Genomic DNA, 20,976 nt, shown 5'->3' with positions numbered 1-20,976 from the left:
ATCATCTTGTATATTCACAAACATGGTTGGATTGTTAAAACTTTTGCCATAATCTGTATTATTGCCTCATTCTATTTTGTGTTTATTCTATTTTTCATCTATTATTAATGCATTTCAATGTTTTTTAAAATTTGCTTTATTACTGTTTAACTCTCTATTTCTTGAACACTTTGTAAAAGTGCTTATAAACATTAATATACTTATAGCACTGTGGCTAAAATGCTCATGTATTTGCTAGTTCAAGCACATAAACACATACATGTACATGGTCAGTGAAGACCATCTATGGCCAGATATGGAGGTTTAAATATCTAAAAATATTTCAATTAGAAATGACAATATCAAGTTGACATGGAGCATTAATATAACATCAAATAAAACTGATACATTTTTCAATGTTTATAGCACTGCTTGTTATTTAGCATTCTACACTGTAAAAATGTTGTTTTATGGAATTTTAATTTTAATTTTACGGATTGTGATATTTTTTAATATTTGAAAATGTTTTATGAATCAGTCTAAATTTACATGTCTAATGTAGGATATTATTAAAACAGTTAACTGCCAATAACCATGCAATTCATTTTAAAAAAAAAATATATAAACATTATTATAATACAATGTTTCCCTTTTGCTTAAGATATAAAATAGCTAATTTCAATTAAATGTATCCATGTGTTACTATTTTTTTTCATTCAACATTAAAAAGCCAAAAATGTACACATGATATCATGTTGAATTAAGGCTAAAACTGTATTTGAACTATGGAAAATTACTCTAGTAATATGAGAGGTTAGTACCCAGTGGAGAAATGTTATGATTGTTTTTTACAGTGTAGCCAAATCTATTCACATTTTATGTAGTAAGAGGTTATTACTCTGCCAAGGAACGTCGTAGAGTTATGTGACGACTGGTGTACGTTTGTCTGTCTGTTAATCTGTTTGTACGCAACATTACTCAAAAACAGAGAAACTGATTTAGATGAACTTTTCAGAGAAGGTCAGCAGTGATGCGACTTATAGTCTGGATCCACGAAGTTGTTAAAGATTTCTGTATCATTGCGAGATAGCGTCACGGCGTCCCTGTATCTTTGACAACAAATGAACACTATGTCAGCTGCCTGCTGACGATCACATGATGACGATCCTACTACAAATTCACCGCTATGGATTTATCAGGACTTATCCATTGAAAATCATACAACTGAGCAGCCATGACAGATAAATGATACTGTCCGCATTTCAAATGATACTCCCCACCTTATCAAGCAGCCTCTTCAATATGTCTTTAAAACAAACTCTCCAAAAGCCCTTCGGTTGTTGTGAAAAGTGCATTGTTATAAAGATAAAATCTGGGATGTTGTTGTTCTGTAAGACAGACACACAAACATACACACCCACACAATCAGTCACTTTTCCTAAAAACACATTTGTTTGTGTCTGGACCCCACCCCTTACTGAGGTTTTAGGGAGGCTGTTGCCATGGAGACAAAGCCATCCCTCCCTCCACCATTATGACCAGTGATTTCCTCTGAGTCAGTCACACACCTGCACTACACCTCATTCTGACAGGACATGTCTCACATGGGAAGTCACTGGTCTCACACATACTCAGAGCAATCTTGTGGTTCTATATTTGTGGGTACCTGTGTGTGTGTGTGTGTGTGTGCTTCTACAGCACAGATTGTCTAATGGGTGTGTGCTGGAAGTCCTGTGAGATTACACACCGGTGTGATGTCTGGATGGGATGTCTGTCCCCTCGCAGAGCCCCTCCTGGACACCTGCAGGAAAACATAATTCTCACCAGCCTCTCTGAGACGCTGCAGGTGTGAATCATGTCTCTCTCCTCCACACTTTTTCTGTCCGACCCCTCGACTCTCCACAAATAACCCATGTTCACGAGTCAGGACCCTCATCCGGCCCTCTGAAGGGGACATCCATGGAAGTGTGAGAGGTGCACGAGTGGAAAAAAAGTGACTGACATGGAAAAAAAAACACCAGAGAGGGAAATGAAGCAAGAACACAGCGGAACAGTTGACTCCAGTGGGACGGAGGGAACACGGAAAATTATGAAAATGGAAATGGTGGGATGTGAGAGAAAGAGACAATAATAGATGAGTGTGAATCCTCAATAAAGGTGTCACTCCTTGAGGAATGTCTGTATCATTGTTTAGTTTAAATCTCATTTCAATTGCTTTTATACACATATTGCTCCTGTCCCAGACTGTATGTAGCTTCCTTGCACTTGAAATGTAATTTTCTCCCATTATTGAGCCCAAATAATAATCAGAAAAATGATCAGATGGTTTTATGTCTTCATAAGATGTTGGGCCACCATATGCTGCTGAAACAGTTTATCTGCAACCACAAGCTCCTTGGCAGCAATCCTTCTAGTCTGTGGAACTCTACTGGAGGGATGAACAGGGGGTCAAGTATTCAGGCCTGTATCGTTCTCTTGGTATATGTCCACATGTAATGGCTCAGTTGTTGTGAATATGGTTAGGTATGCTGTTTTTCTAGATCTTTGTAGGCCAGTGCCTCTGGTTTTTGCACCAGAGCTCCTAAATGTGCATTCATCATTATTATAAGGAGTTTGTACACTTCAGCCCTACTTTAATATCCCCGTTGATGTATCTGTTTGAACACATTTCAGAGACATTCTCAGACACCTGAGGAGGAGCTGCTCCTTTCTTTCTCCTTTCATATAATGCACAAATAAACTTTCATCGTTCATGTGGGCTGTCGACAGAAGTTTCCGACCCTGTTTATTGATGTCTTTCCCATACATGCAAACACAGTTTAATGAATGTTGTTTAAACACCAGCCAGCTGAGCTTTGTGACTGAAGCTCCTGCCATCAGGGCCCCAACTGTGAACCCTCTTTACAACTTCCTTAGATCTCTTCCTCTTGCTATCATTAGTATAAAATCAGAATCAAACTGGATCTGCTCTGCATTTTTATACATATCACCGAGCCTGATTGTCCATGCATCAATGTCCAAATAAGAAACAAATGGACATTCAGTTCCTTCTGTGGCGTGTTGTGCATTTATTTTATTTTTTGTAAAAGCATATGTGTACACCGTGATAAGTTTATTCTCAGCATTTTATAGCTTGTAATGTAAATTTAGGTTTACCACCGTGGATCCTGTGTGTATGTGGGTTGTTATCTTCACATGCAGATATACTGAAACAAAGCCTGAATGCTCCAAAAAAGCTCCATATGGGCTGTGGTCTTTATCTCTCTCACCAAATGGGGCACGTATACACCCACCCACACACACACACACACACACACCATCCGATATAGAGAAGTTCGGCCTGCAACAGAAGGGAAAGATCACCTTAATTAACATCATTGTGCTCAAAGGATCAGTTCCATTTGGGTGTACTGAACCTCAGGTCCCTCATTAGCCACTGGGTGGTAAATGGACTATAAATAGTAATGCAGTTCTGCAAAATAAGTGCACACTGATGGATATTTTAAAGGTTTAGGCTCACAGGGAATGAGCAGGTAGAACTGTAAGACACTTCAGACTCTCTCTCTCTCTCTCTCTCTCTCTCTCTCTCTCTCTCTTTCTTTTTTTTCCTCTGTAAAGGACCAGTCCGGTGGTCCTTCGCCCACCCTCCTCTCAAGATTTTGAGCCGTGACGTATTTACTAACGGGGACGCGCGAGTTTTCACACAGGTGCTCCATCTGCTTGCCAGTGCGACTATTTGGAGGAGATAAACTGCGCCTCGCTCCTGAGCCGCTGCAGCCGTTTTCTTTCCGTTAACATCCTCACTTGTGAGCACCTTTCCAGTCGCTCAGCCAACCCTCTGCCACCAGGAGGCAAATAGCAGAAGTTTTGCCCTCCGCCGTCACTTTGACCTGCGAGTTTGTGAATACATTTCGAAGTTTTGGGAAACGTTTTCCAACACAAAACGTGAAATTAAGTCGACAGGAGAAGAACTTGTGGGGAGAAAACAAAGATGTTGCATCATTGTAACCAAAATATTCAATCACTGCTCTTTGGATGTCTGGCTTGTCTTGTGGTGACTTCTGTCGTAAATGCAGATGGTAAGTAAACACTTTAAAAATTAAAATACTAAATAGATGCCATAGCTACACTATGATTTTCATTATAAAGTTACTTCCAAACTAAATTAGAGGCTTTTTTTTCTCTCTAAACCGGTGATGCGTAAAACCGTTCCAGAGCGCACTGGTGGATCCGTGCGCAGATATTTGGCACCTGCCTTGTTATCTGTGCGTTTAAGTCATGGAGCCTTTTAAACTTTTCTTTCTTTAGCATCAATATTTCATCGCACTAACACAAATTTAACATCATAACGTCAGTACCTGCGCAAAAACCTGCACTTTTACATCCAACAAATCTGTGCGTAATGCTTCCATCAGATTTGTCACCTTTAATTCAAGCTTTAAGAAACACATTCGGTTGTCTCAGCTTTAGCCTAGTATTTAGAAGAATTAATTCTTAATATATCAAAGCACTTTTCGTGTAATGTTTCTGTCCAGCTAATGATGTATTATTGTGCTGTAATGAAATCACAACTGTGGTCAATTAAGCATCACAGGAGGTGGACAAAGCAGATGCTCACACACATTAAACCTGACTGCTGAGCTCTCCTGTAGAGACTCACATGCAAGTGTGATCCTTAATGATCCTTAATTGAAACACGTTAGATGGCAACTTGTAGTTATGTGATAATGAGAGGATTTAATTAGGATAGATATGTTAATTGATAATATAAATATGACATGTCTGTATCATTCCAGACACAATAAGGCTCTAAGACTTTTATATGCATAGGCACCAAATTGAACAAAGAACCCACTTAATTGATTGGCTTTTTTTAAAGCAAGCTTTCAGTTGGATGCCCAAAATGTATTTGAATAAAAATGTGCTCCAAAAAATGTCATAGAAGAAGGCTGAAGAACTTAATGAACAAATGTAATTTGTTAAAATACAGTAACTCTCCCAACATCAATTTCTTTTGGGCCTCCAAGTTCAATTAATTTGTCATCAAATATACACATTTTTGATCTGATTTTATTCACAGCTCTTATTTTCCTACAGATCATGCCATTATCTAGAAGCACCCAGGTTCAACTTGTACAGCAGGCAAAAGGACAGATTTATGCGTTTTGGCAATCCTCTATCTAATTTCTCCCTCCCTGCACTCAGGTCGAGTGTTTGTGTTGGACCTGAGGAACTCCACTGGCCTGCAGGGCTTCAGAGATGCTGAGCGAACTTGCGCCTCCCAACATGCCCGCTTGGCATCAGCAGAAGAGCTCCGTCACGCCGTGGTGGAGTGCTTCTTCTCCCCGTGCACCCGTGGGTGGCTCCTTGGAGGCACAGTAGGGTAAGAAAAGGAAGCATTTGTCTTCATTGTTTGAAGGTGACATGTAGGGAAGAACTAAGATTTCCACAAAGGTCAGAGGTCACTCTGGTGTGTGCGTTTTGGTGTGTGTGTGTGTGTGTGTGTGTGTGAGACGGAGGTCGTGAGGATGGATGAAAGGAAGTAAAGAGAACGGTGGCCGTTACAGAGCGAGCGGGAAGATAGAAGAGTGACACATTTCAGGGGGGGAAGAGAACAAGCAGAGAGGAAGAGAGGGAGAAAGACTCTTCTGTCTCTTCCTGGAGGAGGAGGGAATTCTGAGCCGGGGTGTCATGTCGACAACTGCCTCCATTCACACCTCTCATCTCCACGGCAACATGACACACAGCTTTCAGCACCCAGAGACAGGAACAGACACACAGACGGAGTTGATTTGGGCCTGAAGGAAGACAGGTACACTGTTGGCTTATGAGGAGATGATTGACAGAGGTGATGCTGTTCTTGGGTGGTAATTGCAGAGTAGATACTAAAATTACTACAGTTTAGTTTATGTTGTTCAAATATAAAGTATTACGTAAACATGCTGATGGTTAAAGAGGTTTAGTGTAAAGTGGTGGCAAGTTCACATTTGCTAATTTGGTCATTCATGCGCCTGATGATGAAAAATTAGATGAACATCAGGTGGTAATTTTCAACTAAAGCAGAATCAATATCTGAACAAAATTTATTAGTAATATACTTAATAGTTGTTAATGCCTCTGGCAGTGCTGTTAAGTGTACTTTAAAGACCTGATAAGATACTGTAAACAGATTAATTTCATCTAAATGATGCTTTATTATGTAATTAATCCAAATATTCGTATATCTGCCATTGAAAAATAATCTTCCTCAGCTATTATTCTGAGAAGAAACTGTTATGAAACGGAACCTGACTCAGAATGGCAGTTGCCCTAAGAATGATCTGTTCACAAAAAAAAAAAAAAAAAAAAGCCACCTTCTTTTTTCCTATGTGCTCTCTACATGTTGCTCAGCGGACATCATCAGCTTTCACACCGGCTTACCATGTTTCACAGTGTATCATCCCTCCACAGCTCCACACCTCACCCCTCTCCGTTTCTGATGACTCAGTAGAGCAGCGACAACAATCGTGCTCAACCGAACCGACGTGGAATTTCACAGATATTCTGGCAGATTATCATTATTCATGTATCTATACGTGTATATTTCACATGAGAGGTAAATTTCATGATTGTTTTGGAATTTGAATGTTTTGAAAGCAGTATAATAGCACTTGATTCATTCATTTATGAGTATATATATTATTATTCATGGGTATTTTCAGCAAACTGTGTGAGGAAAATGTGACTTATAGCCGACGTTGTCTGTCTTATTCAAGTTGTCCTCATATCCTCTGATTTGATTCAATTTGGTAAAGAAATGCACTGACAAGTTGCACAAATTGACATATTTAATGACACAATAGCATCACAGACATGTAAGTTACATGTGTAACAGACAAAACTGTGCAGAGCCAAGATGTATACTGTATCCCCTTTCCAGCCAGATAGCTTTGCTACATGTCATCCCAGACCATCTCATCCACTTTTTCAATTATCTTTTTTACAGGCATAAACTGTGTATATGATGCACTCATTGGTTTATGCATTACCATTCTCAGCCTTGAGTTTGGCATTTTGGTCATCATTTTAACAACCAGAAGGGATGATGGAGAGGCCAAATCTGACTAAGAACTGGGGACATGTGACAAAACATTACCTACTTTATCGCCCATTTTCCTCTAAATAGGACCATAATTTACAAAATGAACACTATGCTGTGTTGAAGAAGACTTGAAACTATCAATTGAGGCCATAAACGTGTCAGCAGAAGGTTTACTTTGGTAATAAATCAGTTGAGAAGTTGGATAATCTTCTCATAGGCTTCTATAGAGTCAGACTACTTTTTGCAACCAGAGGAGTCGCCCCCTGCTGATCATTAGATAGAATGCAGGTTTGAGTAACTGCTGCTCTGGTTGCAGTTTTCAGACTTGAAGTCAACATCCACTTATTTTATACAGTCACTGATGACAAATGAATAGAAAATATCAGAGAACTTACAGGCTGACAGTATTGAAGAGTCAAGTGAAGAGAAAGAAACGCTCTATCCAGAACACTTTCCATCACAGTAGAACAATTGCGTCTCTTAATTATTTCTATCTATAATGTGAACTGAGCTGTTTTCCAGAAGGACATGCTCTTTCATCAGCGCTAGTTAGTTTTGAGGTCTATTGCGTAATAACAAGTGTGTCTCAGGTTGACCCTCCTACCTTAACATCCTTCTCCTACCTGTCAGTCATACATCTGCTGCCCCGGTAACCAAACACAATAATACCAGCGGACTGAATTAACACTCAGAGACATACTTTTGGGTTTTCCCTGTAATAGTTCTGTCATGTAAGGCTGTGGATTTGAGAAATGGGTCTCCTTTCAGGTGAAAAGCTCCACGTTGGTCAATCGTTTCACCTCTTTCACTCTGTCGCACAGATACCTGTAGGGGTGAATGTTTAAACAGTCTTTGTGTTTTTGTCTCTCTCAGAGTGTTTTCTTGGTGATTTCTGTCTTGTTCCAAATTTCTCTCCCCGTCTCTCAGACTTTTGTCCTTATAAGCTGAAGTTAGTGTGGCACAAGCATGCAGTGTGAGTCACACCGCTCTCTTCTCACAGTTTCACTGCGCTGCCAGTCAGATTCTTTCCAATTACTGACGCTCTGACTGGTTCAGCTACTTACACACCTACACAAATGTGCACACTTCAGTTTGGGCCAAGCTTGTCCATTTGGTTCACAATATTACCAATGAGAACTGATATTAATGAACAGTGTAGTATGACTGAGTTCTTATGATATTTGTGATGTCAGTCAGACTTTACTTTAAATTCTCTTACATGGGGTTGGTCGGAGCTGGGAGTCGCTTTGGGAACATTGGCCTGGGAGTCAATCTTATCTAGTGTTTTTGGATGACAAATGGATTAATAATGCAATAATATGGCACCGAAAATAGACTGTTTGCTCAGCACTTTTAGCCCCTGCAGCTTGTAGGCGTCGTGCACTTTCCACATTAGTGGGTCCCTGTGGATTACATATTATATTGAGTCCGTGATGTTGTGATTGTTCTATAAGAAGTTGGCTGTAGCTGACAGCTCCTGCTATGGGAACATCCATCCCAAATGTATCACGGTGTGATAATATTGTGTCATTCGCTACAGCTGCTGATACTGCAGCATGTCTGAGCCATGATGTGTGTTCCAGCACCCTGATGTCAGGCTGGAATAATATTTGAATAGGCAGCGAACCAGGCGGCAACCAAGAAAGCACTGTGCTGTGTGGCTGTATCTATCTCTGTGGGCAGTCAGGGTTCCCATACATAAACCAGAGCTGCAGCTTTATGTTTCATGTTACTCAGAGGAAACATTAAATTACTGAGATAACTCACACTCACTCCACTTCGATCAGGGGTGGCAGAAATATTCAGATCCTTTCCTGAAGTAAAAGTAGCGATGCATTAACTTTTCAATTTACAATTACAAGTAGAAAACCTGCATTCAGAGTCTTACTTCAGTACAAATACCAACAGGATCAATATATAATTGCGGGACTTTTTGTAACATTTTTGCTGTTTTCAGGTCTAAAATCAACATGGCCGCCTATAACCAAACACCACATGGCATTTTTAGAAAAAGATTCATCTAAATATTATATATGCAATTAAGTAAAATTGAAATTCAAAGTTATTTCTAAAGATATTGTAGTAAACCTGTTGACATGCCATAAATCCACAGTTGACTCACACACTATTTTATATTAAATAACTCAGAAAGCCTTGGAGTCTTGCCAGTCTTTTCTTCAGGAGGAAATGACATCATGTGGAGCAGGTCATGTGATCTGGAATTACCACACTTCCTTGAGAGGTGTTTTTGTAATGGGGAACTTAGTTGAAAGTGATTTGATATATTGCCAAAAAAGAAATATCTGTTCTGATTATGTCAACTTAAAAAGAACACAATCAAAACTATTTTTGAATAAGCTCATTTTATTATTGTTTAGCTAATTAGAAGGTGGTTGTTATTAAATTCTGACAGTTATTTAGTTGACATTTTAGTGACATCCTGTCATTTTTTTTTATTAATAAGTGATTGTTTTCATAATAAATGATAATGGGATTTGTAAAGACATGACCATAGTGAACATAAATAACATTTTTTCTTTACTTTTAATAAAAATGTATGCCATGGACTTCAAAAGTCCCTCAATTATATATTGACCCAGCAGATGTAGTACGAGAAAACTGCTGATACTTACTGTTACTTTTGGAGCCGATGGAGGTGGAGTGAGCCAGTTTTGATAAGATAAGATGAGATAATCCTTTATAGCTCCCCACACCAGGAGGAGTTTACATTGTTACAGCAGTAACAACATAAGCTTATTAGTTCAGTGTTTCCCAACATGTGGGTCAGGCCCCTTTCAAAGGCTCATGAGATAAATCTGAGGGGTCTTGAGATGACTAAAGGAAGAAGGAAGAAGAAAGTTCTGCTCTACCAAATATTCGTTTTTGTTATTATAGTAAATATCATTATATAGTATACATTTTTGTTAAATATTAAGCAATCTGACCTCTTTAGGCCTCTTAAAGTCATTTAAATGACACCATCAGAGAAATTTAGAGAAACTGTGGCAACTAAAATATCCCATAAATTGACAGTTGTGTCATCCCACGAACTTAAAATTGGACTTGGGGATAAACAAATTATAATTAATATATGACCTCACATAACATGTTTGCAGCCATAGCTCTATAATCCATAGACTAATTGCAACAAAATTTTACACACGTCTGAACAAGTGACAACATTTTATTCCCAAAAGGTCAAAGGTCAGTTTCACTGTGACACCATAAGTTCTTCAAAACACATTTCTGGCCCATTCATGACAGCAGAGGAGATGTGTCCCTTTATCATCTTTGGTCAGGTACTGAACTGGTTACACATCAATCTCTCGGTGCTCACGTTGAAACTGTGCAGGCTGTATAAATTTTCTGTGCTGCTGGGTTAATGGTGTGTATGAAGTTTTCACATTTTTCAATTTGAAACATCTTCTGGCACCAGCTCTGTCCCATCTGAATCAACTTTATTGGCCAAATGTGAACAAATGCAACTAGTTTGACTAACTTAGACACCTCAGAGCCTTCACTACATGTGTAATATGAGTCTGAACACACATGGATGCAAACTGAAACCTGTGGCTAGCGAATGCATGCACCAACAATGTTCAATGTTTATATGAAAAGTAATTTACAGCTTAAATTATCACATCAACATTGACATGTACATAAATACAGTGGAATTAAAAGCACAACACAGAAGTGTGAGGTAGCATAAAATTGAAATCCACTGTAAAAATTGTACTGACTGTATGCTCAGCACTGATGTAAAAGTATTTTGTTATTTTCCACGACTGAGTGTAATGAAGCAGAAGATTTGTGTCTAACAGAGTCTGTTTCTGTGTATGTGTGTGTGTGTGAGGGAGTGAGTGAGTGAGGGAGTGTGTGTTAAAAGTAAACACACTGGGTTTAATTTTCACCACCCTCAATCCCAAAATCCCGCTGGGGTTTCTGAAATGCTTCACTGTAGGCCAGTCAGCCTCATATCACCTTGTAATTAATGACTGTGTTTGTGTGTAATTTAACTTTATATGTAGATAATAGACATTCTTAATGCACGTATGTGTGTCTGTCTATTTTTAGGACCACAGTGTGTAATATCGTGGGCAGCGCACTGAAAGCAGTTGATGTGAGGATAGAAAATGCTACAGACGACACAACACACCTGGACGCCTTCTGTATCAAAGACAACGGTTGGTAACCACACACTAATACGGACACTCATACATTATAATGAGGATATGAATGAATGAGCTTTGTGTGTGCAGTATGTGTGTATATGTGTCCTTCCTGAGATATTTACTGAGGCATAAAAGAGGCTGTGTTCCTGCACTCTTTCCATCTACAGCTCTGCTTTCATCACTCTCCATCCTACTCATGTTTGCGTGCCATGTTTTACTCATATCTGTCTCTAAATATGAATCCATCTATCCTCTCCTGGATGTGTGTGTGTGATACAACCTGGTCCACGAATGTGCCCAGACGCAGCTGAAACTAAATTCCACTGGCGCTGACAGAAGACGTGGGCAAGTCTGTGGTTGGTTTTGGATCAGATTAGTATCGAACGCCACCTCCAAGAGGTCTCTAGTCTTTCCTCATCAACAGGAGAGCTACAGTGCTGTGGCTGTTAATATACCACACAGCCCGATGTTCGAACAAACACTCGGCTGTGGGAAAAACGAGCAGCACGGATCCACTTAATGCAGTAAAACGCAAAGGCGCAGCTTCACGGTCAGGATTACAGTTACGGCTGCAGCTGTTAGTCAAACCTTTGCTTTTTCCAGGAAGTTTGGAAGCATTGCAGGCTGAGATAACCCCATTTCAAGGCAACACATGCATATACATTTTTGTTCAACTTAATTAACCCTTTGATGTGCTTAGTATGGGTCAGGAGATACCCATTTTAAACTGGATTGGGGCCATTTTTGACCCATGTTGCGCATCAAAGGGTTAAAATACACTGATTTAAGTATTAGATAAACACAGTGGTTTAATTGAATTAGTCAGTCCTGTTGGCAAAAAGTTATTTTAAAGGACCATTCCAGGGAAATTTTTGCTACTGTTTATAGTTCATGTTTCAGACAACAGACATTTAAAGACATGCCATAGTTTTACAGTCTTAACTGTCACTGAGACTTCAGATGAAGACCCAAGAGCAAACAGTACAGACAGGCAGGTTGAGGCCGAAGACACTTTAATCAAATAAAACAGACTTAAAATCCAAACTATAAATCCAAGTGAATAACTAAACCCACTAATCCTGCAAAAAATAATGTAAAAACACAACAAAAAAATTCAAAAGGCACAAAAAACAGAAAAATGAGAAATAATAGAATTCAAAAAATCAAATGCACAAATTTGGAACTAAGGACAAGAATCACTAAAGACAAAAAAATGAAGATGATCGAGTGCTAAAAGGACAAACTGGCTCCAAACCAAGACTATTTTTACATTAAGATCTTAATGAAGAGCGAAGAAGCAGGTAACTTGTGAAATAGATGGAGGCAAAGCAGACAAAGGAAGGAAATAAAACGACAAGAGACACACAAGGGACTGTGGATTTCAAAATAAAACAGGAAATAAATCCAACAAAAAAACCTAGACCATGACATTAATGTATTTTAACCTTAAAATTATTGGTTTAGATTTATTTAAATAAAAAAAAGAACTATAATCAATTACAGCACGCATGGAGTATTCCTTTATTTCGACAAATCAGTCATTTAGTGGCTCAGTTGTATTGCAGGGTATCATTTTGACAATATAAGCACAGCGCTTTAAAGATAAAGAGAATAAAATGTTGACAGTATAATTAGAGCAAAAGAAGAACATTTATAATATGGTTCTAGTGCAAAAAAATGTAGATTCCTTTGGCTGCTTTGGAAGCTCAGGCATCCACCACTGCAGATTCAGCTTAAACATATAGATCTGACATAACATTAAATTCATAGAAGGAAATACAATGCTTTGAAACTTTTTTTTTTGTAAAGTGGTTGACAGTAACATAAAGTAGTCAAATACCTTAAACTGATCTATTTTTTTTATAGCACTAAGGCTACAAACTTCAAAGTTTTATTTAAAATATTAGACCTTCAAACATTAGATATTCATCATTATAATAAACAAAAGCTAAATCCACTATTATTTATTTCTGAGAGTAAATAAAAGACTAAAAACTTCACCTAAGATATATTATGCAGCAGTTTTAAGACCATCAGCATGTTGTTATTTGTCATTCAGTATAACCTTTATTTCATGCTTTTGGTTTTGTTTGTGGTCATGTTATTTGAAATTACATCCACATTTTCTATAAACCGTGTCATTCTTATACTGTAAAGCTAGTAAACCATGAATCATAGCTATGTTGAAGAGTGATAGCATCATCCTTAACTAGTCATTTGAGCTTTTATAGTTTGCCTGTGTTTGTTGTTGACAGATGTGCCGTGTGGAGACCCTCCATCCTTCCCTAATGCACGTCTGCAGGGACACTCTGGCTTCGAGATGGGAGACGAGCTGCTGTACGCGTGTGTTCCAGGTTATGTGATGCCCGGCGGACAAACCGCCTTCAGCCTGCTGTGCGACAGCTGTGGAGAGTGGTATGGACTGGTGCAGATTTGTGTCAAGGGTAAGGAGGCGTTTAAATTGTTTATGTACGGCAGAAATAGAAAAAGACAGAAAGAGACGGATCCACCTTTTGCTCATGCACTTCAAAGCCCCGAGCTTTGACCTGGACAGGACACCAGACTGAGCTCAGCCTCCTCACTTCCTGCCTTGTTAGCTGCCAGTGTTGTCAGGTGACCGGTGATTGATTCGTTAGGCAGACAGAAAACAGACTCTTACTTGTGAGTTGGAATGAAAATGGCTGCGATGACACCTCAGTGTCACATGCCATAGAGTGGTCCAGTTCATAGCAAAAGGAGAACGAGGAACTCTAGGAAGGTATAATGTCAGGCCTGGGTGGATGGTTAGCTAACAGTGGTCCAGTTCATAGCAAAAGGAGAACGAGGAACTCTAGGAAGGTATAATGTCAGGCCTGGGTGGATGGTTAGCTAACAGTGTTGTCATGTTTGTGCTCTAAAGCTGTCGTTTCTGAGGAATCGTAAGATGGTTTAAAGAGCAAAAATTGCAAAGTTGCATTTATGTTTCTCTCTATTTACTCAGGATTTCATTAAATCCATCATCTAAAAATCCACCGGCCTGAGATAAAAGATTGCAATTTCATTCATTCATTCATTCATTCATTCATTCAACCTTTATTTAAACTTGGACTAAATTTAGCTACAGAGGGAACTTACAGTCAATCTAAGCAAGAAAATAAAATTCTTGAACTTGGACGACTATAACAATTTACAAAGTTAGTAAAATAAAATAATCAACTAGAGCATCTAAGAGTCAAAAACAAATCCATCTATGAAAACAAGAGCAGCTGGAAGCACAAAGGGATTAAAATAAAAGCCTAAACTGCCCTAATGAGTCACACTTCAGACTGCTCTGCAAGTTATTCCAGGTCGCAGGTGCACAACGAGTAAAACTGGGTTTTCCAAGCTCAGTATAAACAGCTGTGCCTGCAGCATAATCCAATCATTTAAGCACATCAAGTGAGGGCTCACATTAAAATACAGCAATGAAGTACTGTAGGGGGGTAACCAAGCAGTAAAAGTCTCATAAATAAAAAAAACAAATCTATTTCTTTCATGCCTTATAGAGAGTGAGGGCCACCCGGTCTTAGCGTGCAGCTCACAGTGATGAGTATTATAATTATCATCAGTAACAAACCCTAATGGAGAGTGAAGTGCTCAAGGGCTTAAGAGTCGCCGCTGATGCAGGCATGTATAAAAGGTCACCATAATTAATCCAGGCCTGCTCAAAAAGTTGCCTCAATAAGCCTTTTTCTGCAATGCAGTGGGAAACATGATTTATTCCTGTGAAAGAAAACTATTTTTGTTGTAGTTTAGTCACCAGTGTGGACACATGATCTTTAAAAGCTTCTCGTCAAGCCAAATTCCCAGATATTTGTACACCTGTGAATATTTGTGCCACTCACTGAAGACATGACCAGATTGTCATAAGGGATATGTTAGGCTCTGATAAAGATCATGAGTTTAGTTACCTGATGCTTATTGAGCTCAGCTTGTAAGCCAGCCAAGCAATGTTGGAAGGCTTTGACAGTATAAAGTCTAGTATCCACATGATGGTACAAAATTCTATCACCAGCCTAAAGATATAAATAATAAACAGACACAGAGGAGACAATGTCATCTACATAAAGAGTGAACAAAAGAGGCGCCAGAATTTAGCCTTGAGGGGCACCTTTAAAAACTTTCACAAATTCTGACATAACTTTTTTTAATAACCACACACTGTGTCTGTCCATGAGGTAATTCTGAAACAAAAGCATTTTTATTAAATACAGTTAACCAGATAAATTGACTCCATAAATTAACCCCACATTTTTGGATATTTTTGCCATTGGTACCATTTTCATATCTGTCCATTGTATACAAGGCTACAGCTAGCAGCAATTAAGCTTAGCTTAGTATAAAGACCGAAAACAGGGGGAACTGCTAGTATGGCTCTGTCTTAACGTAAAAAACAAACATCCACCCAAGCAGGCGTGCTAAAGCTCCATAACAATTTTTACATTATCTTGTTTGTTTAATTGGTAGGAAAACTGAAGTGTAAAATCACCAATTTTTGGTTTTGCATGGGATCTATGTGTCGGACTATTTTGTGGCTGGAAGTGACCTCATGGAGCCTTTTTACCATTGTGAGAGTCTTTGCTTTGAAGCAGAGTCTGTGCTAAGCTAGGCTAACCGGTCGCTGGCTGTAGCTTTATATTGAATGGACAGAGTGGTATTGATCCTCACATCTGACTCTTAGCAATAACATACTTCATCAAATTTTCAGAAATGCCAAACTATTCCTGAGTATAAGGGGTCGTGATCCAAAAAGTGTGGGCACCACTACTAAGTTACTTAATGCGCAAACCTGATGTAGCTTTGTGTGTTCATTAATATATACAGCATGTTTCCTCTTTCTGCAGATGAGACTGAAAGGCACGTAGACTACGAGGACAAGTTCACGGATTCCTATGGGGAGGCAGAGCATCAAAACGAGAGACCAGAGGAGGCTCATGGTGAGACCTATGAGGAGGCGCATGGAGCTGCATACCCAGATGGGAAGACGAGTCACGAGCAGCAAGAGACAAGCTTCAATGTCAAAGTAGAGGAGGAGCATCAAGACCAGCATGAAGTGGGAGGAAAGGTGATTGACCATGGTAGAAAATTTGAAGAAGCTGTAGAAAAAAGAGAGAAAGATGAAGAGCGGGCTGTCGAGGACTTCACAGGTCATCCTGTGTTCGAGCAGGAGAGAACGGAGGTGGTCCAGACTGATGCAGCTGCAGCCACAGAGGCACCAGTTTCTCTTCTCTCTCAAAAGCATCTGTTCTGGTTCCCCTCTGAGGCCTTTCAGGAGGAGGAACCTCCTGTTTCCAACAACCCGGTTACACAGACAACACAGAGAGCCTCAGGCGCCCAATCAGAGGAGAGCAAAGAGCACGAGAGCCAAGAAAGACCTCATCACCAACGTCCTGTTGATGCTGATGATCATCATGATGACAGCTATGATGATCATGATAACGATGATCATGACCACAGCCGCCATGACGACCGGGACATCCATGAGGACAGCCACTATGATGATCACTATGACAGTCACCAGGACGAAGATCATGAGGATTCTGTGAAGCTTCCGGCTCAGCATGATGATCTGGACAGTAGGGAACACCACGACAAACATGACGACCACGATGATCACGATGATCACTACGACATGGGCGAACATGAAGAGGAACGTGATGGTGTTCGCTACGGCAGTCAGGAGTACGATGATCGAGACGACACCTATGATGATCACGATGATCATGGTGACGATGATGGAGAACATCCCGACGAGTCTGAGGCACATCCAGACCATGACGACCATGACGACCATGATGACAGTGAGGAACACTATGACCATGAAGATGACCATTACTCTGACCACGACGATCACGATCATCATGATCACAAAGACGATGACAGCTATGATGATCACGACAGCCACGAAGACGATGATGGTCGTCAGCACTTGATCGTCTCTATGGCAACTGATGAGCGTCAGAACACTTCCCAGAGGGGAGTAAAGGCCACCACAGATGAGACCTGGCTGGATGGCTACCCTGTTGTTCCAGAAGAAACAGAAAACGGCGACTCCACAACGGAAAGGGTGAGACCAGACGGTAAAGAAAGGGGGACTGTTACCAAGACAACAGACAGACCCAATGAGGTGGAAATTCGTCGACCTGTTTCTTACACCAGCTTACCAGAGGAGCATGAATCTCCCACCACTGTGCCTGAATTGGATCATGGGGTTGTGGAGGAGGTGTGGCCCGGCTTCATCAGAACCCCTGCTCCCTCTGCTGACCATTTAGAGCCTTCAGACTCTCCCTCGTACTCAGACACCCTGGACTACGACACCCAACAGGCAGCTCCCACCCACTCCTGGCTGGGTGACCTCACTGAACACCCCTTCCTCGATCATGGCCTAGCTCCTCCGGTGCACGACGATGATGACGACGTCTTTACCGGAACAGTGGAGGAACACAACCTGCCCGGTGAGACCGGCGAGAGGGGTGAGATGGAAGGGGAGATGGGGGAGACAATCTGCGTGGGTGAGAACTGCCCTCCCCGTCCTCCAAGCTCCTCCAGTCGAGGTCCAACGGTGGCAGCCATAATCGTGGCGGTGTGTGCGGTTGCCACGGCAGTCATCGTCGGGGTGTGGTGTTACCGACGGCAACAGCAGAAGAGTTCGGTGTACGAGATGAACGGGAAAGGCCAAAGTCAGAGCCGACAGGGCCAACAGATAGAGATGCAGCAGAAAGTGTAGGAGCCACAGATGAGGTGACACTGATGAAGGGCAGAGACATCTAGGAAGGACAGGAAGATTCAGATGAAGCTGGGAGGAAAGAACAGCTCCTCATCTTGTTAGAAACTACTCCAAATAGGTATGAACAGATAACTTGCTGCAGCTCTGCTTTCATAGCAAAACTTTGCAGAACTAGAGGAAAATTTTAGTAAAACATTGAAACAAGATGGTAAGCGGTATCGATTCTGCGGAAAGCCACCTATCTTATACCTATTGATTATATTAGAAGCTCTGGCATCTAGCTGGACACCTAAAGGTGCTGTGACTGGGCTGGACTCAACTCCAGGAACTGAAAAAGGAGATTATAAATAAATGACCATGTAGGAAAACCACACAAACGCAAGGCCCAACAGCCTGCCTGAATACACAAACTGAGATTTCAACCTCCAAAGCTCTTGGACATTGTGGTAAAGATCCTCTGTGTTACCTTTTGTTTACTTTATTGATTGCTGTTTTAATTTTTGATGTGTACTGTTCTCGAGTTATCATTCACCTTTTCTGTTGTTTTATGTTCATAAAAACTGCATTTCACTTGTTGCTCGACCACAAGAGTGTTGAAGTTCAGAACAATTCCGACCTTTTGGACAACTTGTCCCAAATGACCAGTCTGGTGTCTGTCAGACCAGAAAGAATGGAGAAAAAAGGTGAACAGGTCAGATGAAGAGAAGCGAGAAGAGAAAGGGAAGGAAAGAGAGGTGCAGTATGATGGGAGAAATATTTTTAAGACTGTTGGTTTTGACAGTCGGCTGGTGAGACGTATGGAGGCATCCAGACTGCAGACTCAGCGCCATGTATGTGTGTGATGGAGTGTGTGTGTCTCAGCTCGACGGTCAGCAGTTCATTGCGTTTGAAGTTTCCGACTGAGGAACCAGAGTGGATGCTGACGGCATTCAAACCAAGCAGAGACTAAACACTGAGGTGCTGCCATGGCAACAGAGAATCACAACCCTAAATGGATTGAACTTAAAGTGATCTTCTGACTGCTTAGAATGTTTTTTTTTTCCCCCCGTTAAAGTTCAATAAAAAAGAATTTAGATTTCTAAAAGTCAAAAATAGGGCTGGATCATAAGTCCTAACATATATTGTATATACACAGAAGACAAATGTAGTATTTTTAATACGTCAGTTGGTGACGTTTCATCTTTAATGTCCTGATTATTCACAAAATGACGATAGTGTTCTGGACTGGACTCTGAGATTCTTTGGCCATTTATTATCAGATTAGATATCAGTGGTTGTTGCTATAATTCCAAACAATGTAGCTATCTTTAAAAATCAGTGAAGAATAAATGAGACTAATTAGAAATGTCTATTTTTGCCCCATAAATTGGGTTTCTTGTCCAGAATTAGTCCAAAAAAGGTATCTCTAGTATGTTGTAGCAAATATTTGAAATGTTTAAAATAGAAATTTATATAAAAGAATGTAAATAGATTCAAAATAGCCATAGGGGGGTTTTACATTTCAATATCCGAGTGGGTTCTTCTAGTGAAAAAAAAGATCTGTAGGGCAATAACTTAAATAGAAAGTGCTTTAACTATAATTATTATGAGTGGTAATGAGTAGACGTGGCACTTTATGGTGTCATCAGTTTATTTTTCGATGTTTAAGTCAACATCCAGCTGATTTATGAAAATCATTTTAATGGTGTTTTAAATTTGGGTGGGAAATCAAATATTTCGTCAAACTTTTGGACTTCTGAATTGACACTAATGTGGTGAGGGCCTGAGGAAAGTAGTGCCTGTTGTCTATATGTTTCTGTAAATAGGAATCTATATACTTGCTGTACATACTGTAGCATTACTGGTGTGTGGGACATGAATTTTAGATTTACTGTACGTTTTCTTCTTCTTCACCAAATCATTCAAGCGCAGTCGGCATTAGACACACGTCTTATACAGGGTACGCTCATCTCTGCAAAATCTGATCTACTGCTTTTTACTTCACCTGCTGTTTTAAACACTAGCTCTGGATTTGCAGTCGCATATATAAAGACCACACTGGAGATTATTGAGCCTCTCTGAAGTCAGAATGATCATAATAATAACCAAGAATATTAAAATGCTGGGATTCATTTGGAGTTTTAATAGGAAAATCTATCAAAACTGATTATCACTTATGAAAATTTCTCACTTTCATTCGCAAGATGCAAAGATTCTTCCATTTCTGTTTCTTTTTCATCTCAAACAGCCTGAAGTGTCTGATGTCAGGATGAAATGTGTACCGTGTTCTCTGAGTCACAATAAACATCTAAACATGTGCTTTTACCTCTATTTTTTACTTTTGTCAGGGTCAAACAGACACACCGACTCATGCTACAGATCTCAGATTGATTGCTCCATTGTTTACCTGTCATTGTGTAAGTGTCTGACTAATCGCACCTTAAGGTGTGACTTTGACCTGCGACCTTGACTCCCGACAATCAGCCTTTCATCGAAACGTTTAACAAAAAGCTCCGTTTATCGGCATACTACCTTTTGCCGCTCTGACCTAAATGTATAAAAAAGAAGACGAGCTGAGAGACGAAGTGCGCTCGAGGGGGAAGTAATAAAAGAGACAGGTAAATAGAGGCAGGAGAGAAGGAGGACGGAGACACAGAGACACTCAGTAATATAGAGGGAATGTTCCCCGGTGGGTTTTTAACATCACTGTGTGACAAACTGCACAGAGACTCAATGTTCAAACATTATTAAACAACTCAGTGTTTTCTCTGCTCGGCTCTGTGCTCCATTCTCCTCTCCTCTATCTTCGTTTTTCTTTTTTTATTGGAGCTCCAGTCAAAAATCAATGGACTGAAACAGAGTATTAGGTGATTAATTAATCCTTTAAGTCATTTTTCAAAGGACAGATGCTAAAAATAGCAGAACCTGGCTCAACTTTGTGATGGTTTACAGTTACATTTCATTAGTTTCTGACTTTTTTTGGACCTACCAATGAATATATAAGTTGTAAAACATGATAT

General features: G+C 40.0%; 1 protein-coding gene across 1 annotated transcript; it reads left to right on the top strand.

Annotated features, from left to right (window-relative positions):
• Positions 1–3,698: 3,698 nt before the first annotated feature.
• Positions 3,699–20,275, top strand: susd5 (sushi domain containing 5). The gene is made up of 5 exons (XM_023285067.3): positions 3,699–4,058; positions 5,185–5,362; positions 11,135–11,244; positions 13,488–13,676; positions 16,095–20,275. Exons 1-5 carry the CDS (start codon positions 3,971–3,973, stop codon positions 17,975–17,977), a joined length of 2,448 nt encoding a protein of 815 aa, XP_023140835.2. The 5' UTR covers positions 3,699–3,970; the 3' UTR covers positions 17,978–20,275.
• Positions 20,276–20,976: the final 701 nt, after the last annotated feature.

The sequence above is a fragment of the Amphiprion ocellaris genome, chromosome 15 (genome assembly GCF_022539595.1).
Source record: "Amphiprion ocellaris isolate individual 3 ecotype Okinawa chromosome 15, ASM2253959v1, whole genome shotgun sequence".
NCBI classification, from domain to species: Eukaryota; Metazoa; Chordata; class Actinopteri; family Pomacentridae; genus Amphiprion; species Amphiprion ocellaris.
Note: the sequence above shows the minus strand (reverse complement) of the source record. Positions and strands in the feature narration are given on the sequence as shown.